Here is a 24,509-nt window from a genome sequence, read left to right as displayed (position 1 = left end):
TCAGGAACTGCGTGCGCCTGTCTACTGCCGCTCTCGCGGCTTTCTCGAGATTTGGGTGGCTACCAGTGATAACGGCGTAGTCGATCTGTGTCATTCTGGGCAGTCCGACTTGCTCAGGCCGCCTGGCTGTGCTTGACAAGTTGTGGTGTCCTCTGCTGGTCGTGTGTGTCATCACATTAAACAAAGGGAACCTTGTGACTGCTCGTGTCCTGGTCCGGTGTTCACTGTGACACACTCAATATGGTTTCAGTCGTTTTGAAAAAGCCTCTAGTGTTTCGGTCTCTGATCTGCGGGTGACACCTGCAGCGTGACGCCAGTAGTGAGCTCTGAAAACTTCCCATCATGCCTCGCCGTCCGCTTCTCTTTCACTTTCACTTATCGCTCTTGCGGTTCCGAACCGCACGAACAGAACCACACGGTAAGACTTAACACGACTTTGAAATTGTCGGTTTAACTGATCATGTTTTTGCTGTTTGCGTCAAACTGAATGCTTGCATCCCACGATCCGGGTGGTGTAGCGTCGACACGAGCGCGAAACCAGTTAAGCAGATATGTCAAATTTATGATTCAAGGCGCGACAGCTGTCTGTGCGTTTTATGAGTAGTTTCTGTCTTTTTGGCGAAACAGGTTCACCACATTGCAGATACATTCGACGTCGTTCAGTGCCGTTCGGTTTATGAGTTTCTTTTTTTGTTTTTCCCTTTCATTTCTTTCCTTTCGTTTTGTTCCTGCCAAACCAGCTTTGACTTCTTTACGGAAATGGTCTGATATGCATTTGTCAAATGCATTTTTGTCTCTTATGAATATGTTTTTGAATGTTCATGTTTAGAATTTCTATTGTAGAAATTCCTCATTTGTGTTATTTTATTTTACGTTTATATAACTATAAAGTTCATTGCTCATCCTCTACTGAAACCTGACACACAAAGGCGAACAGTCATGCATACGCTCACGCTTACAGAATACCTAATTAACGTTATTCATTTGGGAATAAATGGAAAAAGTTTGAAGAAATATGAGAAGAGTTTGAAGAGAAGAGATGTTTATGTAACTACATTGTCGCCTAGTTCTTCCACGTGTGCTCCATAAGACTCAGGTGGTGATAACTCTCTCATCGACAGGTCACCGTCTGTCTGAGTAGCCATCATGTTTGCAGCTCTTCCTCTGCTGCTGCTTCTTGTTTCCACTCCCTCCTCATCAGCAGCTCAGCTACCTGGGGTCAAAGATGAGAGAGAGCCGTTTCCTTGGAATCAGATGAGACTACCCAAAACCATCTTCCCGCTCCACTATGACCTGAGCATTCACCCCAACCTGACCTCCCTCGACTTCACTGGCGTTGTTCGTATCCAGCTGGACGTGCGTGAAGACACGCGCACAATTGTTCTTCACGCCAAGCAGATGATGGTTGGCAACGCCTTACTGTTGGCGCCAGACGGAGCGAGGCCTCTGCAGGTTCTGGAGAACCCGCGGGCCCACTTGATCGCCCTGCAGACACCCTCCATGATGACCAGAGGAAGGAAGTATGAGGTCCAGTTGGAGTTTTCTGCCAACTTGTCCGACAGTTTTCACGGTTTCTACAAGAGCACCTACAAGACCAAGAGTGGCGAGACTCGGTAGGATTCGCGTCTTGAGTCAGTTTTAGATATTATCTTAATGTATGTGATTCCTTCAGGGTTCTGGCATCGACGCAATTTGAGGCTACGTATGCCCGGGGAGCCTTCCCGTGTTTCGACGAGCCGGCCTTCAAAGCTAATTTCACCATCCAACTCATCCGAGAGCCACAACACATTGCCATCTCCAACATGCCCAAGGTGGTGGCACGACACTGACTCCCATGAGCAACAGTTCAGATGATCCTCTTGTGCACTAGTGTGCTGTGGCAGGAATAAGAAACTGTTTCTAAGTTGATCCTTTCAATTGTGTTGAATAATTCACTTCCATCTCTCAGATAAAGACGGTGGCGCTGCCTGGAGGCCTGCTGGAGGACCACTTTGACACCACTGTAAAGATGAGCACATACCTGGTGGCCTTCATCGTGTCCGACTTCCTGTCTGTGACCAAGACCACGCAGCACGGCGTCAAGGTGAGGATGACAAAAGATGCCTCCTTTTGGATTTTAAAACTATCTCGCCCTGCAGATCACAGTCTATGCTGTTCCTGACAAGATCGATCAGACAGCGTTTGCACTGGACGCTGCTGTGAAGCTGCTGGACTTCTATGACGACTACTTTAACATTCCATACCCGCTTCCCAAACAGGGTGAGAGCAAGCGGGTGAAACTATTTTCAAATCACTGTTGAAACCTTCACTCAATGACAGGCTCAGCTGTTGTATAACGCGAGGACCAGAACTTACTTTGGTCCATGATATTGGTAGGTTTAAGACACGTGATTTGTGTTTCTGTGCAGACCTGGCAGCTATTCCTGACTTCCAGTCCGGGGCCATGGAGAACTGGGGTTTGACCACCTATAGAGAGACTGGCCTCCTTTTTGACCCAGAGAAATCCACTGCCTCAGACAAGCTGGGAATCACCATGGTCATCGCCCATGAGCTGGCTCACCAGGTAGAACATCGCCTTTGCTTTCAGAAGTTTCTAGTCAGTGGTAAATGTTTTCTCCCCCTAGTGGTTTGGGAACTTGGTGACGATGGAGTGGTGGAATGACTTGTGGCTCAATGAGGGCTTTGCCAAGTTCATGGAGTTCATTTCAGTGGACGTCACCTATCCGGAGCTCAAAGTGGTGAGCAATGACCATGAAATGTTTGAAATATGCATGTATTGAAATATACTCAGCTCACCAAAGCCCTCATCCATAGGACGATTTCTTCATTAACAAGTGTTTTGAAGCCATGGAAGTGGACAGTTTGACCTCCTCCCACCCCGTGTCCACCCCAGTGGAGAACCCTGCACAGATCCAGGAGATGTTTGACGATGTCTCGTACGACAAGGTGGGTTATTGTGTTTGCGTGTCAGAACACCTACCCTTTAACACTTTTGGTGCCAGAGTTGCAAAATTTGGATTCAAAGCATCACAGTATTAAAACAAGCCCATCTGCAAATTTGGAATCTGTGGTCGTTACTACTTTATACAAGGATATCATCCTCATCATGATCTTCATCTTTGCTTGAGAGAAGAGGAATAAACTGATATCAAAGTTTATTTCATTGAAAAATCTCTGGTGCCCAAATGGTTCACGTCTGTGGAATATAAAGAAACAAGTTCGGGGAACAACGCGTCCGCATTCAACTTTAGTTTAGCTGGTGTCAGTTTTCAGCGAGTTTGATGTAATTCTAGAATTGTCAGCCTCGAGTGGAGACATTCATAAGCGTCATGTTAAATTTCACTTATGAACAGATTCACATCTAGTGTCAAGATAGTTGAAGCTAGCACATTCTTTCTCTTCTTTTCTGCCACCAGAGGGTGCTTTGAAACCAACCATGTTCTGAGATTTCTCTGAAACCAGCACATTCCCATTCTTTTTGCATCTGATGTGACATCATAGTTATCAGTTAAATGTTTTCATAATGACCTGCAAGTGGGTGGATTGTGAGCTCTCATTACTTCTTTAAGTTTGGTGCCACTTGTTTTTTGTACCAGCTTGTTGGGATATGCACTTTGCTCAAGATGCAGCGTGAAAGGCAGTGATACTTAACCAGCCACTAGAGGGCCGTAAATAAAATCAGTTACACACCAGTTCGTGGAAGTCAGTACACATCACCGCTATTTTACTTTGGTGGCAGTAATGGTCATTGGTCATTAATGTTTAACATGTTCAGTATTTACAACCATAAATCTTTGGGTGTGGTGAGATTCGACTGCTCCTTCAAGTCTTGTTGAATTTCCCCACTGTGGGACAAATAACGGACATCGAATCTAATATAAGAAGCGATCTGACATATATACAAGGAAGCTTTATTGAATTGATGACAATACAAAAATCGATTTTCTATAATTTGTCTTTTTTTTTTGAGGACACCTGGTCCAGTTTTGGGTAGCATCGACTGACTTAGTTCTGCGAGCAATGGACGTGTGCCAGTCGTGTGCCAGTCATTTAGTTATGACAATGTGTTTATGTTGTGTGTGTTTAGGGAGCCTGTATTCTCAACATGCTGCGAGACTTTCTCACCCATGAGGCTTTTGAGATCGGCATCATCCGCTACCTGAAACGTTTCAGTTACCAGAACACGGTCAGCAGCCACCTGTGGGAGAGTCTGTCTGACGTGAGTGAATACATCTATTCTTATTAGTCACAACTGCCTGTGAGTTAAGTTTTATTATGCAGCATCTGACTGTGTCTCTCAACCAGATCTGTGACTTTGACGTCCAATATGAAGGAGGAAAGAAACACAAGGACTTCTGTTCTAAGCGAAACACTCAGCCTGGTGCCTCGGTAGGGCCTTTGAAAGCATTCAATGAATGAGAAAAGCCTGATGTGATGTGTCTGCAGAAATGGTTCTCTGATGACCAGCTGGATGTGAAGGCCATCATGGACACCTGGACGCTGCAGGAGGGTGTTCCGCTGGTCACTGTGGCAGTCAAAGGTCGTGAGGTCCGTCTGAGTCAAGAGAGATTTCTGAAGACGGACAACACATCGCTCACTGAGGGGTAGGTGACATCACATTCAGCTGTGGTGCCGGAGACTCCCTTGGCCTGCTCACCAGCCCATCACATGTCGACACTCACCACTCACACACCATGCTGGCCTCTAGTTATAACCAAGCATTGTTTGTGTTTAGATTTCTTTGGCAGATCCCTCTCACCTACAAAACCAGCGCCTCCAACACGATCCACCGCTTCCTGCTGAAGACAAAAACTGGTGCCTGCACTTATACAGGCTACATTTCTCTGGTGTTGCCTTGTCTTTGCTCTCATCTGTCTCCTCTTCTTTGGGCAGACATCCTCTACCTCCCAGAAGAAGTGGACTGGGTGAAGTTCAATGTGGACATGAGCGGTTACTACATGGTCCACTACACCGATGAGGGGTGGAAGTCCATCATCCAGCTGCTGCATCACAACCACACTGCTCTAAGCAGCAATGACCGAGCCAATCTCATTCAGAACATCTTCCAGCTGGTCAGGTCAGTGAGCAGGATTGGCACCAGGTCTGTGTCATCAGCAACACATGGAAATGGTGGCCTGTTGAGGGACATGGAGGATCCCCACTCTGCCACTTGCTGCTACAGACCCCTCACTGCAGTTAGACACTGCCATGAGCCCCCAGCACACAAAGACAGGGTAACCACTGTAATGGACTGGGCAGTTCATTGAAATTCGATTTCGACTTGTCATGAAGTGATGATTGTACCATAGGCCTCAGCATGCCCACCATCACAGCATAAATAATGTTGAGAGAGCAGGAGCAGCAGTTTCACCTGTGAAGGGTGGTGTTAATCATGATTGTGTCATTCGCTTGAAAACATGGTCGTAGGTCAGACATTCCCCCTCGCTAACTCCATCCTAAACCATCAGCTGAGTCTGGTTCTCATTGTTTCAGTGTGGGGAAAGTGAGACTGGACACAGCGCTGGAGCTCTCCCTCTACCTGTCCAGAGAAACCGAGATCATTGCAGTGACTCAGGGCTTCGGAGAACTGGTGCCGCTCTACAAGCTGATGGAGAAGAGGGACATGGTGGCCCTGGAGAACCAGATGAAGGTCAGTGCTGCTGTATAAATGGCATGTTTGCTGGCATAAAGTACACATCGCAGGTAAATTTAAAATGATGTCGACACTAGGGCAGCAACGGATCAAAAACTCACAGTTCAGATCTCGATCACGGTCATTGGTGATCCACTGCAACACTAGTGGACATCAGCAGAATTAAAATGCAGTGAAGAAAAAGCATTGTTTCTTTGGCAGGATTACATTGTGGACTTGTTCCATGAACTGATCGACCGTCAGGAATGGAGCGACTCTGGCTCTGTGTCTGAGCGAGTGCTGAGGAGCTACCTTCTGGTCTTCGCCTGCGTGAGGAACTACCAGCCGTGTGTGACCAAAGCCACTGAGCTCTTCAATAAGTGGAGGGACTCTGATGGTGAAATGAGGTCAGAGGTCATATCTTCACAAGTGTATGTCAAGAAGCTCACATATGATTATGGTTTTCAGCCTCCCGGTTGACGTCACGTTGGCTGTGTTTGTTGTTGGAGCTCGCTCCCCGGCTGGCTGGGATTTCCTGTTTGAGAAGTATCGCACTTCATTCCAGGCGTCTGTGAAAAGCCGGATGAAGATGGCAATGGCCATCACTCCCCTGCAGGACAAGCTTCAGTGGTGTGTGGCGAAGCGGTTGAGTGCGTGGCCCTCATAGTTCCCTGACATTTCTCCATCCACTGTCTCAGGATGATGGAGCAGAGTCTTCGGGGAGATGTGATGAAGGCTCAAGATCTTCCAGATGTGGTGGTGTCGGTCAGCAGGAACCCTGTTGGTTATAAACTGGCGTGGGATTTCCTCCGTGCCAATTGGCACACACTGATTCAGAAGTCAGTCAAGTCCCTGCCTTGTTATCTACACATTGCAAAAGATTAGACAGTATTGCAATAACCTCCACACATGTGTCACAATATGCCCCTCAACTTGCCTGCAACACAGCTTTTCTGAATTGTAGTATTCAAATATTCTGTTTCATATTCTGTTGAGCAATCGAGACCTAAACAAAACAATAGCCAAGCCTGTTAGATGGTGTGAAGATGTACCTCACACTTGAGCATGTCTTGAGGACATATATGCTGGCCAGTATGAGATAGTCACACTCACATCACTAGGGAAAATGATCTCAATATACTTGTGTCATTATTGGCTATATAGCTCTGTGCCTGGGTTGAAGAGCCAGCTCAGACCACCTGCATCACCTGATATGCGCCTCAGTACCTGGTCACGTGAGTGCACATGTTATAGTTATATATGTTAGGGTGGCGTGTATGCCGCCAGCCCTCCCACCTTGAACTGGTCACAGGACAGTACACCCCTCAAATACAGGCTCATGTTGGTGCCGGGTTCTTGCACCCGGGTTCTTGTGATACTTGGAACTCACTCATGAAGCTAGATCTTGGTGTGATGACCTCCTCATTTGTAGATGATCCTCCGCTCCTGTACTATATTCATTAGAAATGTGTCTGCTCAGGTTCGAATTGGGCTCTCACACGCTTTCCTACATGGTGAGAGGGGTGACCGACAAGTACTCCACCAGAGAGATGCTGCAGGAGGTGAGAGAGAAGGTCGCTGTTCCTGATGGACCTGGGTTTAACACCTCTTCTGCTCAGGTGCAAAGCTTCTTCAACTCCCTGACGGAGGAGACAGGGTCAGAGTTGAGGTGCATTCAGCAGAGCTACGAGACCATCATGGACAACATTCGCTGGATGGACAGCAACCTGCCGCTGCTCCAGTCCTGGCTGGACAAACACGGACGCAGGCCAGCACACGAGGATCTATAGGAGGCTCAGTAGCCAAGATACTTGTACTGTAGTAAATCTGGAGGGCTGTCACACATCCGTTTGAAGTTTGTGTCGAGTCCCAGAGTACCACTGTACTCAGAAGGAGATCTTTAATCATTGTCCCTGAATTCCATCATTAATTTGGCTTCATTTCAATAAATGAATAACTGACAAATGACATTCAAGTTAATAAATGGATCAGAATAAACAAAAAAAAATGTTAAATTTGCTGTGAGCTCACTCTGGTGGTCAGCTGATGAAATGACAGTGCTTCGGTTTTTGTCAGTCTTCGTTGAAATGTGTTGGAGACATGCCAATCAGGTGCATGAGGTGTGAGGGATTAGACCATTTTAGCACTCTTTTGTGACGTTTGGGATTTCAAATTTCTGTATCAAACGAATAAATGTGTTTTCCCACCGTCTGTTTACTTGGTCATGCATCTATAATATGAGCATACAAGCAGCTGTTCACGCACCGTCAGGTGTCCTGATGCATGTGACCACACCTGACAAACACAGTATCATCCATAATCTGAGCCAAATGGTTTGGATTTATGTTTCTAAAGAGTCTAGCTAGATGTTTGTTTGCTTGAGCCCTTTAATTGATTGATTTAATACATCTAATTGTATGACTGGCTTGGTGTGGGAAAAGGTGCATAATATTTTGGCAAACCCTGTGTCATAAAATCTCTATTACTATTCTTATAAATTAAAAAGTAATGTTTGTTTGTGAATTGGATTTTACTGAATGCACCATTTACCTGCCCACAGCCAGTGTATGTTTGAAACCAGGCTAGAGGCTACAGTTTCTCCCATGCTTGTGTGTTTCCTCTGAGCACTCCAATTTCCTCCTGTACTCCAAAACTACAAGGACAAAGTGCTGACTGTAAATTATAAGTGAGAGATCATCATCACCATCACATGGCACTGAATGTGATGGATGTCTGACCTGCTCGAGGCTCACCCCTCACCCTTTGTATCTAGGACAGGTCTGTCACGACCCCAGCTTCTTTAATCAGATGATGATTATTATTCTTCCATTTTAATCATTTTATCTTCGTGTCAAAGTAATGGGGCTGCAGTCTGTCCCAGCTACTCAAGGTGAGAGGTAGAGAAACCCTGGACAGGTCACGCGGCCATCTCAGGACACAAACAGAGAACCACTTTTACTCACACATGCGGACAATTCAGTCACCTGTTAACCTGAATGTTTTTGGGAGGAAACCAGAGTGATTGGTGGCTTGCAAGTGCCATACTTCACCAGCACCAGCCAGAGCCCAGTGCTGCTGCCCTGTGTCGTTTTGGATGATCCCTGGGTCATTTTTATGTCACAGGGTGAGAAGAGTCCTCGAATTGGTGTCAATGTCAGGCAACTCTACTGAGTACTGAATGTAATGACCAACCGCCACTCATGCAGGGGAAGGAAGCATCAAAGGATCAAAGTGGTCCATATAGCATAAATACAAGTGCAGCCAGCCTCATGGTGTAGCTCTGTTTTGGCCCCGTGCGCTGTTCTAACCCCGGGAGTGGGCATGATCGTCTTCTTGACTGAGAGACTGCAGCTAAAATCCTGAGCAGTGGGGGGCGGTATGACCGCTGCATGTGAGCCACAACTGACGAAGGCAGAGTCTCTGACAGACGTAGGGAGCTTCTGGTTGTCTGAGATGCCGCTGTCTGTGGAGAACATAGTGGGACTGGTTTCACAGTGAGATTGATCTGCTTTTTATTATCACGCTATCACAAAAGACACATGCTCAACGGCTCACATGATAGTGATAGAGAATTCCCAGTTGTTTACTCTTTTAACAATCGATTCATATGACAATTATGAAACAGATCTAGAAAATTGGTGTACGTTTTTTTTAGGTATTTGTATAATATCTTTTTTAATTTACATCAAAAAGTAGTTTACAATGCTGGAAAATGACATGAGAAGGTGTAATTTGGAAAGTAAACGACTGAATCAAGACGGTAATGTTGTGGAAAATGTTACTAATCCAAATACGGTGTAGTTTTTGGACTTCATTTCATTGATCCATTGTTTCCATTATTTATATTACTAATATGAATTGCACAAAGAAGGGGGGTTGTTAACGCAGAAAGAAACATGCAAACGAACACTTTACATTTTAAATAAAATTTGTGTAATGATAACAATGAAATGAATTAAAAAATACTGTCATTCCTAATCAGGCCTGCAATGGAAATGCAAAATATGCCTTTTCTACTGTATGCAATACATCATCGTTTGATGTGGACTCAAACGCTCCTCTGTGAAATGGCAAGTAAACAAGGGCCAGATGGTGCTGTGCTGTGGTGCTGTGAAAACTATCATTCTTACCGAATTACACCTGCTTAACTACAGCCGTTTACTTGGATGGAGGCTCAGGGTTGTTTTAAGTTAGTTGAATAGAACAGGTCTCTCCAATAATCACGGCGAAGTTGAGGAAAACGAAGAGGCCAAAAAGTTTAGTAGTCGTGTGTTATTTTCTAACTCAGCTGACACTCACCCACACAATTAAACCCCAAAACTGAGAGATTAATTTAAATGCATTTTCTTTTTGGTTTGGAGGAGTAACGCTTTGACTGACAAATAATTTTGAAAAGAAAATCACATTTTAACATTATTTATGCAAGTTCAATAGTCCAAACAGAAATGGCTGCCAAATATTCTATTTAAATATGTTCAAATGGGAACTGCCTGCAAAGCTGTGCGTTTTATTGATAAGAATTTTTCTTAAAGCCCTCTTCTAACTACACCTCCTCCCTCTCTAAGGGTGGTCATCCTGTCCTTTATCTTCTTCCTCATCTTCATCTACGTCTTCTCCATGCTCAGCTGTTGTTGCAGCATGTGTTGTGAGACTCCACCTATGAGCTTGAATCGGTGCTCCTGGCCAGTTGAGAATTTAAGGGCCACCTACATCATCAACTCTGACGTCACCATCGCTGAAGCGCAGCAGCAGGAGGAACCGCACAGAGAACCCCCACCCTCCTATGACGAGGTAGGTTGGTGATGACTTTAGTTTCTGGTGGTCTTTGCTGGGGCATGGCAAAGATCACCAGGTCAGTCACCCTGTTTATCCACATTTAAGATGAACTTTGACCCCGCTACTTCTTCAGGCATTTGCCATCAGGGGTTGCCATGGCATGTCCTGATCACACCTTAAAGTCCTCATTCATCCATGAACCCCAGTGATTGTCTCCTCATCTTCCACCCCCAACATTGTTGGTCCAACACCGCCTCTCCTTTCCATGTGTCCAACTGTGTCACCTCCAAAATCCAAACTCCAAAATTCTCCCCATGAGCTTTGGCTCTGACACACTTTGTTTTTGTCACTCCCAATGAAAGCATCGGTATTTCCATCTCCCTATCTTTATGTCCACCTGAGAGATCTATCTTCAATTCATCCATTGCTCTGGATGACAGATCCCAAATTGAATTTGAACGTGCAGTGTAAATCTATTTACTTTGCTTGGGCAAAATGAGGAAAGGTGCTTCAATATTATATACAATTTTACAAGGAAGCACTCATGAATGCATTTTTTAAAGATCTGTTAATTGGATTTCAAGTGCCTAAAGGTTTTACCTAACCACCACTCTAACTGGTGGAACCTGCTGCCAGACCACCCCAGGGGTCCTCTGAGGTTTGGTATTTCCAACACAAACAAAAGACAAGATAAGACAATCCTTCTTTTGTCTCATGAGTCAGGACCAGCTGGTGAAAGCTTCAAGAAAGAAAACAAGCACCATGCTGCAAAGGTTTGAATCAGGCGCGAACACCCGGATAACTGAGCATTCTCACAAACAAGCACCATGCTAATTCTCTAAAGCTAATAATGTTAAATATCCAAAATCTAAATAGTAGTCCATATAGAACCAGAAAACACAAACATGCTAAATGAAAAACCAAATATTTGACTGAATACTCCAGCCTGTCCGTTTTTTAAGTACCTTTTGTCTCGTCAACTTTGTGGGAGATGGTACGTGTGTCAGCCTCTGAATGAGGCTTGGTGTTGGTCGGAATATAATGAAATGTTAAAAGTCCTCAGCAAGCCACGATTGTGGATGTACAGCTTTATTGAAGTATTACAGTTTTACAAGATACAAATATATACCTATTTGTAATAAAAGTGGATCGAGAAAATGTCAATAACGGTGATCACTTTGTGGACTATTGTCAGTTGGCCGAATGCATATATATATATATATATATATATATATATATATATAATATACAGTGGTATGTTTCAGTGACTATTTAAATAAACTGTTATCTATATACCTTTTCCACTTTTTGGTATTCACTTACTAGTACCTGTTGACTTTCATTCTTTTGGTCTTCATTCTCCATTTTTTTGTTTTTTCTCTATCTTTCACCGCTGATGGTGAAAATGAACCTGGATCTGGTAGCCATCCTTCCATAGCACAAATGAACACAAATTAATTATGACTGATAATGATTCGCTTATGAAAATAAGGACATCTCCAGCAAAAGCTATGTGATTCTACCAACTTGACAAATGCCTCCACTGTGGGACTAACAAAGGTTATCTAATTCCAGAGGAATGATAAAATGAAAACAAATGTGCGACCCACTGATCAGTGTTGTACTTTCCATTCACATACCTGTCTTCCATCTCTTCTTTCAGTTGGATTATAGTTCTGAAACTGCCTCAGAGGACATGTACCCAGACCGCCCTCCGCCATACGCTGACCCCAACGCTCCTCATAACGCTCCTCGTGACGCTTCTTCTGATGCACCTCATTCAGCCCCAAAAACAGAAGAGGAGGCTGGGATGGGTGTGATGCGTGAGGCAGGACAGGGGAAGGTGCTGGGTAAAACTAACTACAAAGGAAGAAACGTGCCAGAAGAGTCGGGGGAAGCTTCTCTGGCGACCTGGGAAACGTCGCGAGATGTTGACTCACTGAGAAACGAAGCGCAAAGACAGTCGCAGACAAACCCACGACGAAAAGTAACACAAGTATAGGAAAAGCAATTCTGCTTGATGGACTGACAATTGGAACCCAGGAGGCTAGTAAGACCTTTGATGCTTTGACCAATCACTGTTGTGAAACCTACTTGAAAGCTTTTAAGAGACTAAACCTGATCTCACCTTTTGCTTGGTTACAGGGTTGAACCAGTCAGCTAGGTCTGCAGATCTCCCCTGGAGCAGGGTCGCTTCCCCAACAAAAAAGTGACATAGTTTAGAGGTGTGCAATTAATACGTGACCCATGGCCCCGTCCAAGCGGAATGGTGGTCATGCCCACACAAGTTCTGCGTCAGTCAGGCCTTTCATCCTCACGGATTCGATACTTCATCGGGGGCTGCAGAGTGACTGCATTTTCTGTGTCTCCATCTTCACAGCTGATCCCCAACTTTCTGAAAATGATGGAATCATTGTCCCATCTGCCTCGGCTCTCTCCCAGAAAATCATTGCTTCAAACTGTGCTGGCGAACGACAGAGTCGCGCTCATTCAGAAGCAGCTAATTGTTAGGCCAGTCAAGGCCCAAGTGTCGCAAGCTAGCGCCACAGCTGAGTCTTCTCCAGAGCGGTGCTGGCGCTTTGATGATGGTGTACCTGGTGAACTACTGCTGACTTGGCTCATGTTTGGGACAATAAGTCTCTGCTGTCTCTGACTTCTTCCGCTCACAAGCTACTTATAAATAACCAGGTCATGAAGAGCTACCAACCATGAAAATGCAAAACGTGTATTTATTTATAAATACAGTGAGTGTTCTATATTGGTGGCTGAGGCACAATATGTAAAGCATCTTCAAACTGCTGGAATAAAACAATGTCAATATCAAAAGAAATGTAATTAAACCAAAGCTACTTTGTGTTTAATAATAAAACAAAAGGGGTATATGGCTTTACATTTCTGCACATAACTTTACAAACAGGAGGTTGAGTGTTCAAAGTAGCTGCTGCACAAATAAATATTCCGATTTTTCACTGATCTATTTATGATACAGTCAATTTACAGTCAAATTCTGCCTAAAAAAACAAATGCGTGAGGACGTGACATTTCTTCTGACGTGTTTTGAAAATGGGGTCCTGCATCGTGGCTTGGTGATGAAAACGAACTCAGAACGCACATCACGGTGAGGCCTATGAATTTACAGGCGTTTTGCTGACATTAAAATGCTCTGCTAGTCTGATGTGACAAAACATTGTTTTCCCAGGTTGAAGTCTCCGTAACTGAGTCTATTGTTGTGAGTGGTGGCACCTCACATGCAGGACGACTAGCTACTCAATGTAGAGACTAACAAATTTGAAAGGGCTGAAACTGACAACATAGCCGGTCTTGTGTATATACACCAACTACACCAGTGATCTGCCATCTCTAACTTCCATTGCAGGTTCAATGGGCCATTTTAATAGACACTTGTCATAGGCGCTTTATCAAGCTATCTGCCAGTTTCATGAATTTGTGTTCCAAGTCACATATGTTGCAATAGGTTGTGTGCACTGTCGATCTGAAGTGTGTTATGATGAAAAGTGGTGAAAATCGGTGGGGAAAATGGCTACATGGTTGAAAAGTGATGATACTGTTGCCAGTAAAAACTGCACATCAGTTTATGGGTTTGTCGTTTTGGTAACCACTCCACTTTCATGGCTGAATCACGCAGTGCAACCCATTTTATTTTCTGTGAAATCTCCATTCATTACTCATGACTGTACAACCTTTTAGCAAAACCAATTCCAGCTATTTCAATGCCTCAATACTGATAGTTGGGCTTCCAAAGCCTCTCTTGGTACCGCGGGAATCATGGCAGCGATGAAGGAAGTAGGTCAGACTGATGCATTTTTAATGCTGCATGTTATTCCGCATTGTAGGGCCAGGGCTGTGCCCCCATGCCCCCCTGCCCCCCTGCCCCCGAACTCCACCTCAAGCATTAACACTCATGAAAACACATGTAAGCAGGACGATAAGCAACGCCTCCGAGGGCCTGATGACTCTCTTCATCTCAGATGGACTAAAAAAAACGCACACTGTTCTGATTCATGGTTAGTTTAGAAACGAAGATGTTCCAGGTCCCTTTGAAAAGTGAAAATCTGCATTAGCAGACTCACATTCCCGACATAACACGTGATCCTTTCTAGAAAAGCTTGCATTAGCTGGACACTGGCTGCCCTTCTCTCATGAAAATGGGCACCGGGCGTCTGCCATGGCACTTGTCTCCCAGATAAATATTCTGATATGCTGAGGCCAAAATAACAATGATACAATTTTTCCGTTTAAAGAATCCCGGAGTACTACAACAAAAGCAAACCGGGAAACACTGTGAGGACCACAACCGCATCGTTGATCGCAGTCCCTCTCAGCTTGATTTATGATTTTTTTCCCTACTTTTTCGCGCACATAATCTTGCTCTGTAAGTGGCATGAACCTTTTTAGCCTTTTCACATTTTAGGTATTTCAGCGGCAACGTGTGTAACCTGTCAATCAAGCTCAGCATCGGCGCGCCACCGTCTCTCGCTGTCCCCTCCCAGGCTGCATCCCACAGGCGGCAGGAGCTTAAAACCTGGACACACTTCCACATATTCACAGATTGTCCTCCTCATACCACCGACATGCCCAGCAAGAGAAAGAAGAATAAGCGCCGCATGAGGAGGGTGGTAAGTTAACATCACTTGCATCTTGAAATAAAGCACGGGAAGAACGTTTGCACCTCAGGATTGTGGCTCAGCTGGAGGATAAATTGCAATGATGTTAGCTCCGTAGTCATCGTAATTGCTGAACCTTTAAACATAAAACGACGTTTTTGGACTAAAACTATGCTTTAAATCAGTGTTTTTCTCGTGATGCTTTCAGCATTCACGCGAATATATAAAGCATTCAATTCAATCATGCACGTTAAGTTGGTATATCTTTTGTTTGTATGGTTTTAAATAATTATTTACTCACTTCTCTGAAATAGATCAAGTTTCCTGCCACTACAATTAGTGAATGAATGCGGTAACAAGTGCTTTGCGGTTGTGGGAAGGTTAAAGGCATCGCTTATCTAACTGGACTCACCTGAAAAATCCCTTTTTAAAGAAGACAATATCTTTTTTTTTTTTTAATTAAATCAGATGACGAATTAATAAAGCATGCAAGATTGTTTTGCTAACAAAATAACCCTAAAACACCATCCACAAAACGGCAGAACAACTTATTAATTTTTCCACAATATAATACTTCTTAACAGAAAGTACTAGCTTGTTCTTCTGAATGTTGACTCCAAAGACATATGATAATTGTGTTGCTCTATATTATGGTCATTATTTACATTTTTAATTATTACATAAAATGATCATTCTTAACGTGTCGATTCAATTAATAATACGAGTCAAATTGGTGGTGTGAAAAGATCAGTCCAAGGGAGTTATATTTCTTTCTCTACTTCTTAATTCCCCTCTTTCTTTCTGCACATTCTGAGAGCGGGGAATTATGTATATGAGACACACATGGTGCAAAACATTAATTCTCTTAATGGCAATGCAAAGCCGAATGGATGTGAGACGCATCCTAATATTAGTTGAAATTACAATACAATGTATTTAACAGATTTGTTTTTAGCAACTGCGAGCTACTCCAAGGACCTACCATCAGTTCAGTACACACTTCTGAAATCATGATAAGCAACAGTTGATAAATGATATTCCTCTCACTTGTCTTCCTCCCACTTGTCTTGCCGAGTTTTCATGATAATTACCAATGGTGTTAGAAAGGAAGCAATCACAAAATCAAACATAATAACATGATTATTACATGAAAATATAAATTACTTTTTCTTTTTTTTTAATGCCTCATGGGCTACACTCTTGGTCTTTGTGGGTTATTCTACAGGTAGATTTTGTAGTTTGCAGCAGAAATGACAAGGCCTTGTTAAAAACGGAATGTACTTTAAATGCATTTTTCCACAGCACGCATCCGCTGTCCTCCTCAATGGCCTCAAGTCTTTTCGACTGCCTGGCCAGTTCAGCAACTTTATCCAGTCATCTGTTTGGCCTCAAGAGATGTCTTGCATCTGTGAGGCATATTTGGCTCTGCACAGTCTTGCTCCCTAAGAGGCTGTCAGTGACACTCAGATAAGAAGGTCCCTGAAAGATAGCCAGAGCTCGCCATTATCACCACAAAGAGATAAGGGGACTGGACACTTGAGTGTCCCCCCCTCTTAACGGAATTCCTTCACCTTGGTCAATATTTGTTTTTAGCCAAGACAAACCTCACAATGGAGCTTTGGAGTTTTGTGAGCAGTCCCGCTGGCAGGGAGGAGCCAGGGGTTGTTTTCACAGAAGGTGGCTGGACAGACACCAATGGCACACACACACACACACACAGTCGGCTTACAGCGTGGATCCAGTGTGCGAAAGGACTAACAAAAGCATTTCTGGGCAAGTGATTGTAACCTGATAATATCCTGATTATGATGTGATTAGGTCCACTGTCTGTGCCGCGGGGCACCCAACACCTCTGCTGATCCAGCACTTTTCAGCCCCGCTCCACCAAACCTGTCAGAACTGTTTGGATACTCCAAACTGCACTCTGTTACTGCACTGCTGTGCAGTGTCTAGAACATGATGGCGGCCATTTAATTGGGATCATTTTGGACACCGTGCAACTAATTCTTCATACAAACTTAAACACTGCGTTTCCAGGACATAAGGAGAGATCATCTTATAACATCTCTTGCTGTCTGGGGCTGCATAGTGTGAGTGGTAACCAGCAGCAAGAAGATGTGACAACGAGAATAAAATGTAACAACTAATTTATTCATGAAGTAACAGAAGTAGAACAGAGGGAAGAGTCGCCCAACCAGGTGCAAAACAGAACAGAACCATAGAAACAACGCACCCGGGAGCAATGTCGATCCCACACCTGCGCGAGAGCAGGGGTATTCATAGGTGTGTGGATTGAATGGAATCAGTTCCAGGTGCACGCCTTTAACAGCAGCCAAGTCCTCGGGCTGATCAATGAGAGTAACAGGAAGACTAAGCACAAAATAAAAGAAAAACATGACACTTGCTTTCTTCTATTTGTCTTATGGGATGCTTTCTGTCTATTCCTGCAGCAGGCCCAAAGAAGAGCCCTTGAAGAACAGCATGTCATCTGTGCTCCAGCTAAAGCGACACAGAGAGTCGCTGTTAGTGCAGCACCTTCAGCAACCCAGAAGAAAGAGGAAAAGATTGAAGTATCCCAGCCTCTCGATGTGGCCCCCACTGCTGTCCCCAAAGAGGAGGCAACGGTAGTTGAACTACAACTGGCTGTGACAGAGCCAGTTGAACCTCCGGTGCCATGTGAGCCGGAGACTGAGGTTCTGCAAGAGATTCCAGCTGAAGTGGAGGTTGCAGAAAAAGCACCAGTTTTTCCAACACCACCAACTGAGCCTGCCAAAGCAGAACCAGAGGCCGAGGTAAGAAGCATCAACCTGTTGAACAAAGTTCTGTCTTAACTGGAAGCGACAGGTTGGTTTGTGGAGCATTTTAAAGAGGGAAATAACTTGACAACATGTGAGTTTGTTTAAGCTACAACGTTATAATTATAACAGGAGAAACATAACTCAACATAACTCTGCTTTCACTTGAAGTTGACCGTGAATTAAGAGGTGAACTGATGTTAAGATAAAACAACTGCAACCTCACTTTCACTTTAGTGCGGGTGGTAACGAGTCACTGTCTTGGAAGGACATGTAGACTTGAGTCCAGGTTGTTTGTTTTCATGTCTTCATCTGCACTATTTAACCCAAAGTAAACTGAATGCAAAAGGTTCAGTTTAGTTGAATAAACCATTCAAATGAGATGTAAACACAGTCAAATCATGAAGTTATTTGCCATTAGTTGGACTGTCATTACCTTGTTTAATTTTGGAAACCACTATCAAGCCACTGGTGATCCCATTTATTTTATTTTTTTTGATACATAAGGTTAGGAAAATGTTAATTTGAAGCCGAGACTCACTGTTGTGAATTGCAGATGCAGAAATGTGACCACAACTGATATATTTTTTATTGTGATTTTTTATTTTTTTGTTAAACTGGAAGGGAGTTTTATAAATGTGTAAGTTTCATGGGTGCTGGGGTTCCATTTAAAATGATGGACTAGACACGCCATTGCTGAGTTTCATCTGAGATTGTTTGTCTGTTTGACTTGTGGGCAGCCATTATTCCTGTGGAGGGGATAGGGCTGACAATGCCTCTGACTTGGCTTGACACACACCGCCTTCGTCGATTGATGTTTTAGACCAGGGGTCTCAAGCAAGACTCAGACAAGTCATGCTGAAATATCACCTTGGTTGTATGGTGGAGTACACAACAATAATAATATAATAAAATATGTATAATAATATAATATACATTTGATTCTTGGACACATTGGAGACGTGGTGCAGAGCTACCGTCTGTCAAGTAAGATGGTTGAATTGCTTGTCCTGTGGGAAGACCCAGGACCAGATGGAGAGACACAGCCTCGGTGTGCATGTTTCCGTATCACAACTGGTGAAAGATGAGTGAGTTCAACTTGATTCTGTTGAGCAAACATTGTGGACACATTTCATGAGTGAGTTTCAATTCCAAGCTTCACTGTGCATCACAGAGACCACCATTAGCACGCAGCAATGTACCCTGCGACCTTGTTTGTATCTTAAAAACGTGAATATCTACTTGCAAGGCTCAGCCCACTTTCTATAGGGGCCAAGTTGCAGAATGCTTGTAAAGCTCTTTCTGCAGCGCACACCCCTTCTGCTACTCCCTCCCAGCCACGGCACTTACTTCTCTCCACACTTAGTGCTCTGCTCCCTCACTTCTGCTGTGAGTTAAAACACATACAGGCATCTGTCCTGTCAGATTTGTCTCTGTAATGGGGCTCGTCTTCAGCTGGATTTTTGGCCCAAAGGAGGCGGCACCTCCTCCTCAGGACCCTAACACAGACACCCAGGTGAGTGTTGTCTCCTCAGGTCTGTTGAGCACTCTTGGTGTTTTGTTGCTGGAGGGGGTTTGAGGGTGGGGCTCCTGCTGAACATTTTGTTACAATCTGCTTCTTCCCTCAACCTCTCCTTGGTTCCGCCCCTCACGCCTACACTTCTTACTTCCTCCCATTGACTGTTTGTTTTTCTCCTCCCCCTTTCACATACAATGGTGGATGGGTGCCATTCAACACTGTCGATTCATGATTCAGTCCATGGAGGGAGAGTGCAGTGTCAAGAGTTACAGAGTCTGATTTATTGATTATATTATTGGTGTATGGTTTGGAAATAATAATAATGTTCAGGACAACATATAATGGGCCTGTGTGTTTAACTTTTCTTTCTTTTCTTGGATATTGGTGCCAACAAGCCATCCATCTTAGGTCTCATGAGAAAACCACTCTGACTTCTCAGTAAATTAGGCACCGCCGTTGCTCTGTCTGGCTCAATGCGATAAATAAGCTTAACCTGAAATTGCACTTGTCTGTTGGTAGTTGCTCTTACTGTGCACCAGTGGTCTTGATATGCTGAAGCCAATGATTGTCACCAACAAGTTCTTAGGTCTGACTGCTCCTCCATTGAGACACTTGTCTCTAAGGCCCCCCTGGCTATTTAATGTGCATTGGCAGTTTAAAATAACTGTGTCTATGCATCCGAACCAACCATGACTCTGAAAGCAGACAACCCTGTTACAACTGGTCAGTGGAAAACCAGCCATCAGGAATGTCTCCAAGCGAGACAACTGGGGTCTTGATCTCATCAAAGGGTTCCAGTAAAACTGGTAGCGACTTGAGATGGAGAATTGGATCTCCTCGTCTGAAACAAATGTCATTATAAGAACTTGGGGTCAAGGCTCAGATTCACATTTTGACGTTTAATAATGGAATGTCCTATTGGAATGTGGCCACTTGCAGAAAAATGCAAACGACCAGCTGTACTGCAGGGTGTGGAGATGATGGTGAAAGCAGTTGTTAACATAACTCTCTGAAAAGCAAATGAGAGGCCTGAAGAAAAACAGTTATTTCGTAAAGACAGCGCACAACAAGTGAGCGGGACATACACGGTAGTCACCGCAAGTCATTGTCACCCAGATTGAGGTTTATTGAAATGAGCTACCTACAAGGAAGTGGTTGTTCTTCGAGAGTTATACATCAGTACTTTGACAGTTGGTGATGAGACCATGTCCTTCCAAACTCAGTGAAGGAAGAACGTGTTGCATGTGTCTACTTGGAGATTGTCACAGTCTGTGCCTGCTGTATTGCTTCGATTTATTTTGTTTTCTATAGCATCTGTGTGCAAGCTAAATCTGTTTTGAGTTCGATATCTTTAGACTCCCTGTTTGGTTTTTACAACAGCGCCTCCAGCACTTTTTGTTGCACCTCTCTCATTTCTTGGTTCACAATTGGCCCCGAGGAATGTCTCTTTTAAAGAGTGCTAAATGGGTTTATGTGCATTCCAGTGTTCGCCAGTGAAAACCAATGCGTGCAAAAGCTGGTTGCAGGTTTGTGCTAAATTTTCTCCCTGTAGTTTCGACCTGTGAGGGCAGTTCTGAGCAAAGTGTTCATAGGGAACACTATTGAAAGGGATCTGCACTGGTAGGTGTTCCTGGCAACCTTGGCCGTAAAGCTTCATTTCTGTATTTGCAATTTGCTCCACATTGAAGATGTGTCTGAACGAAATCAACTAAATAATTTACTGTCTGACTATAAGACTTGAAATATTGATGTCTCTCTCGTGGTGATGCCACTGTGCCTCAGCCTACTTGGCTGCACTGTGGGTGCCAGGGCTCTCGGCGGACTACCACCCCCCCTCAATTCTTGAGGACCATTCTTTGCAGGCCCTTTAGGCAGTGTGATGGTGTCCATCCAGCAACAAAAGCATCGCTTTCCGTGACTACAGCTCGGTTCTCAGTGCAGGGAGAAAGCACTCCTTTATTTCTGCCTAAAACTCATGAAATATCCAGATCTGTCCAGGGCCATCATGAGCCTCAGAAGTGTCCGTTTTCCCAAAATGACCACACTGCCAGTCTGAACTGTAGCTGCAGTCAGATAATATAGCTTAACGTTGACACAACCGAGCTTCAGATTCGTGCATTTATCCTGGGAACTTTGGCATTTTATTATGAAGACCATACCTATGCATTGAATTATTTTCTGCTACAGGTTACTGAACCTTTCTAGAGGGACTGCCAGTGCAAATTGCCGTTCCCACATTACGAGGAGCTGCCACCTCCACCATTTGTGAACCAGTTTGTTTTCCCCCTCTCTCACAGGTGACCTCCCCAGCTGACACTCCAGAGGAGGCAGGAGCTGATGAGGTAAAGAGGCATTGAAACACGTGTTCGTCTCACCAAGTGTCTATATGGTCTGGGCCTGAGGCGTGACTATCCCAGAAGGTGTGAACCTGACATGATTTCAGATGACAGGTGGTATTCCAAAAGTTCTCATGTGGATCATCGTCAAGGTCACTGGAAAGCTATGTATATTCTGGCAGAGACGCTTTCAAAAACCTAGGAAGATCCAGAGCCGAGTGCTGGAGCTAACACTCACCTCACAGTGCTTTTATGTGCATTCCAAATGAATACCTGAAGTTTACAGTGTGCTGTGCTCAAGAAGACCACTATTGTTTGGTTGGAACCAAGTTTAGTCCCTAGCTGACGTGATTTATCAAATTTGTGATGTTTTTTGTGCAGACAGTGGAGCCATGTGATCCTGAAGCAGAAGCTCAGGAACAACAGGAGGAGGAAGTAGAAGGAACTGTAGAACCTCTGAGGGAAACTCAAGAGATAGCTGTTTGTACCGCAACAGAACCAGCCACAGTGACGTCGGCTGAACATCAGGCAGCTGTTTCCACAGAAGAAGAGGCTCCTGTAGGTGTAGAGGAGGAGACCAATATATTAAGACCAGAGGTGTCACAACCGGAGGTGTCTGAGCCCAAGGAGACCGAACCGGAGGTGTCTGAGCCCAAGGAGACCGAACCGGAGGTATCTGAGCCCAAAGAGACCGAACCGGAGGTGTCTGAGCCCAAGGAGACCGAACCGGAGGTGTCTGAGCCCAAAGAGACCGAACCGGAAGTATCTGAGGCCATAGAGACCGAACCAGAGGTGTCTGAGCCCAAAGACAGCGAACCAGAAGTATCTGAGGCCAAAGACACCGAACCGGAACTATCTGAGCCCAAGGAGACAGAGCCTGAGGTGTCTGAGCCTGAAAAAGCACCAGAAGAGTCTGAAGAAGCCATTCCAGAGTCCAAAGAGGTGAATATTTTCTGTTTCCCTGCATCTCGATGAACTCCAAATTCAAGTCGTTTCGTTTCTTTCAGCAAATTATCTTTCATATAGTTCATATATTATAGTACAAAACAAACTCATTTTTCTCCAGTGGAGTCAGTTTTCAGTTTTTTGTTGGCATGTACAGAATCATGAATTTTGACTCCACAATAGATTTTGCTTGTACTGATGCGTCACTAAAATGTTCTTGATATAAATTATTTCTCTAATGGAGTTGAAGGGTTAGAGGGTACAGTTGTGCTGAACCTGAAGATGGAGGTGTCTTCTCTCTCATCTGAGCAGGATGGGGCCGACAAGCTGGCTGGGGACTTTGTTGTAACTGAAGCAGTCTCGGTGTTGGATGGTGCTGAACCTGCAGCTGAGGTAGTGAGAACACATCAGAAGCTGGAAGTGACCACTTGATGAGTGATGTTAACATCAGACAACTCAACTTCACAGAGGAGTGACACGATGGATGCCGAACCTGCTGATGAGACCCATGCTGAGCCTCAGCCTGCTGAAGAACCCATCGCTGTGAGTCTCTCTACCACATGAACAACTTGAAAACTTCAGACACAAAACTCTAATTGCGTCTGTGCTGGACCATCTAGGAGACAAACGTGAACCTGAAGTGTGAAACCTATGAGCTGCCGTACCAGACGCAACTTCCTGTGGAGTCTCTGTCACTGAGCTCGATGGTAATGCTCGCACCCAATGTCACTGCTGGCTGGTCCAGTTACTTCACTCTTGACAAGTTCAACTGCAATAACCACTTTGAGACGTGTTGACTGGGATCATGTCGGTAAATGAGTCTGAATCTGATCTGATCTGCACTGCATCCCGTCCTTTCACCAATGACCTCTTCTGATGTACACCTCTTGTTGTCAGGAGGTGTCTGTGGAAACGGTGCTGAACGGACACATTGCTTCAGAGGTCACCATTGAGGGCTAGGGGCGCCATCTTCACAGGTGAATCTCATTCAGAACCTATTTCACTAGTTTAACTACTCCCTACTCAGGAAAGTCAGCATTGTTAACTTAGCATTCACATATCTATTTTGAGTTTCAAACAATTGATTAATGATTTGTACTTTATCATTGGTCTTCTAAAAGATATAGATACAAATACTCTCTTGTTTCAGTGTCAAGTGGCAGACCTCCAGCTTTCTGGGATTCACCCGGCTCACCCTCACTCCTTTCTTCTTTTTGTGCTCACTTTCTAAGCGATTTCTACACTTTGAAGTGCCTTTTCCTGCTCATCTTTTCTGTTGGCCAGATGTTGACATGCCACCATTTGCTTCCTGCCCAGGCTGCAGATCTCCATGTGCAGACGCGGACACTGCAGTGTCTCATAAGTCTCACAAAGGTGTGACCCACCAAAGTACGGTTGTCTGGGACATCTGTTGCGATCTTCAGTCAAGATTCACCCGACTACGCCCAACTTTATCTATTCAGTCAACATATTCTCCTTCTTTTAACTCAAATAAGTTTTGTGCTGCAATGTGAAACTGACATTTAAATTTCAATACTAACCTCGACTTGCTCAACCACACGTCTCATACTAGACAATCTTTGTTAATTTGTTTTCATTTTCAAATCTGCAAATCAATAAATCCTTAATACATTATTGGTGTTTGTGCATTTGTGTCCTTCCCCTTGTTGCATCCCAGATGGATTTAGATGTCAGATTGGAATTCACTTAGTTTGTGACCCATCCCCCATGACTATCTGTGGTCCAGGCTGATATGGAACTGAAATCCAAAAACAGGTTAAATTAGTGGCTACTCAGGGTGAAGTGTTCAAGACTGCAGACATTAGTGCTGCCATGCCCTCAGATAAACCATATATGGGGAAGCAAAACACAACCTAGCGA

General features: G+C 44.3%; 3 protein-coding genes across 9 annotated transcripts; all 3 read left to right on the top strand.

Annotated features, from left to right (window-relative positions):
• erap1b (endoplasmic reticulum aminopeptidase 1b) lies at positions 1 to 7,829 on the top strand. The gene is made up of 19 exons (XM_053870167.1): positions 1 to 418; positions 1,122 to 1,613; positions 1,673 to 1,811; positions 1,949 to 2,083; positions 2,139 to 2,259; positions 2,409 to 2,563; positions 2,625 to 2,738; positions 2,815 to 2,946; positions 4,088 to 4,219; positions 4,306 to 4,389; positions 4,447 to 4,604; positions 4,736 to 4,815; positions 4,894 to 5,077; positions 5,494 to 5,650; positions 5,855 to 6,039; positions 6,101 to 6,262; positions 6,331 to 6,471; positions 7,113 to 7,194; positions 7,252 to 7,829. Exons 2-19 carry the CDS (start codon positions 1,147 to 1,149, stop codon positions 7,420 to 7,422), a joined length of 2,799 nt encoding a protein of 932 aa, XP_053726142.1. The 5' UTR covers positions 1 to 418; positions 1,122 to 1,146; the 3' UTR covers positions 7,423 to 7,829.
• A 1,097-nt stretch (positions 7,830 to 8,926) lies between these two features.
• Positions 8,927 to 13,310, top strand: LOC128762768 (uncharacterized). 3 transcript variants are annotated; one of them, XM_053871257.1, is made up of 4 exons: positions 8,927 to 9,126; positions 10,258 to 10,423; positions 12,072 to 12,458; positions 12,554 to 13,310. In XM_053871257.1, exons 1-3 carry the CDS (start codon positions 9,011 to 9,013, stop codon positions 12,408 to 12,410), a joined length of 621 nt encoding a protein of 206 aa, XP_053727232.1. In that variant the 5' UTR covers positions 8,927 to 9,010; the 3' UTR covers positions 12,411 to 12,458; positions 12,554 to 13,310. The 3 variants fall into 3 exon arrangements, with proteins under 3 accessions (XP_053727232.1, XP_053727231.1, XP_053727230.1); XM_053871256.1 differs by having other exon boundaries at positions 10,198 to 10,423; positions 12,072 to 12,454; positions 12,554 to 13,309; XM_053871255.1 differs by having other exon boundaries at positions 10,198 to 10,423; positions 12,554 to 13,309.
• A 1,623-nt stretch (positions 13,311 to 14,933) lies between these two features.
• On the top strand, positions 14,934 to 24,249 carry LOC128762618 (uncharacterized). 5 transcript variants are annotated; one of them, XM_053870980.1, is made up of 10 exons: positions 14,934 to 15,045; positions 17,484 to 17,825; positions 21,645 to 21,689; positions 22,065 to 22,325; positions 22,356 to 22,625; positions 22,938 to 23,021; positions 23,097 to 23,171; positions 23,249 to 23,335; positions 23,526 to 23,605; positions 23,779 to 24,249. In XM_053870980.1, exons 1-9 carry the CDS (start codon positions 15,001 to 15,003, stop codon positions 23,586 to 23,588), a joined length of 1,272 nt encoding a protein of 423 aa, XP_053726955.1. In that variant the 5' UTR covers positions 14,934 to 15,000; the 3' UTR covers positions 23,589 to 23,605; positions 23,779 to 24,249. The 5 variants fall into 5 exon arrangements, with proteins under 5 accessions (XP_053726955.1, XP_053726954.1, XP_053726953.1 ...); XM_053870979.1 differs by having other exon boundaries at positions 22,065 to 22,625; positions 22,941 to 23,021; XM_053870978.1 differs by having other exon boundaries at positions 22,065 to 22,625; positions 23,946 to 24,249.
• The last annotated feature ends 260 nt before the right edge of the window (positions 24,250 to 24,509 follow it).

Source organism: Synchiropus splendidus, chromosome 7 (assembly GCF_027744825.2).
Source record: "Synchiropus splendidus isolate RoL2022-P1 chromosome 7, RoL_Sspl_1.0, whole genome shotgun sequence".
In the NCBI taxonomy this organism is placed as follows: Eukaryota; Metazoa; Chordata; class Actinopteri; order Syngnathiformes; family Callionymidae; genus Synchiropus; species Synchiropus splendidus.
This window is presented reverse-complemented; position numbering and strand designations above follow the sequence as displayed.

Excerpts from the sequence above, each read along its gene's own strand:
- erap1b (XM_053870167.1), top strand. The coding sequence starts at position 1,147 with ATGTTTGCAGCTCTTCCTCTGCTGCTGCTTCTTGTTTCCACTCCCTCC. Across the intron at positions 1,614-1,672 it reads ACCAAGAGTGGCGAGACTCG|GGTTCTGGCATCGACGCAAT; the intron begins GTAGGATTCGCG and ends TGATTCCTTCAG. Across the intron at positions 1,812-1,948 it reads CCATCTCCAACATGCCCAAG|ATAAAGACGGTGGCGCTGCC; the intron begins GTGGTGGCACGA and ends TCCATCTCTCAG.
- LOC128762618 (XM_053870978.1), top strand. The coding sequence starts at position 15,001 with ATGCCCAGCAAGAGAAAGAAGAATAAGCGCCGCATGAGGAGGGTG. Across the intron at positions 21,690-22,064 it reads AGGAGGCAGGAGCTGATGAG|ACAGTGGAGCCATGTGATCC; the intron begins GTAAAGAGGCAT and ends TTTTTTGTGCAG. Across the intron at positions 23,022-23,096 it reads GTGCTGAACCTGCAGCTGAG|AGGAGTGACACGATGGATGC; the intron begins GTAGTGAGAACA and ends TCAACTTCACAG.
- LOC128762768 (XM_053871256.1), top strand. The coding sequence starts at position 9,011 with ATGACCGCTGCATGTGAGCCACAACTGACGAAGGCAGAGTCTCTGACA. Across the intron at positions 9,127-10,197 it reads ATAGTGGGACTGGTTTCACA|GGTGGTCATCCTGTCCTTTA; the intron begins GTGAGATTGATC and ends TCCCTCTCTAAG. Across the intron at positions 10,424-12,071 it reads CCCCACCCTCCTATGACGAG|TTGGATTATAGTTCTGAAAC; the intron begins GTAGGTTGGTGA and ends CTCTTCTTTCAG.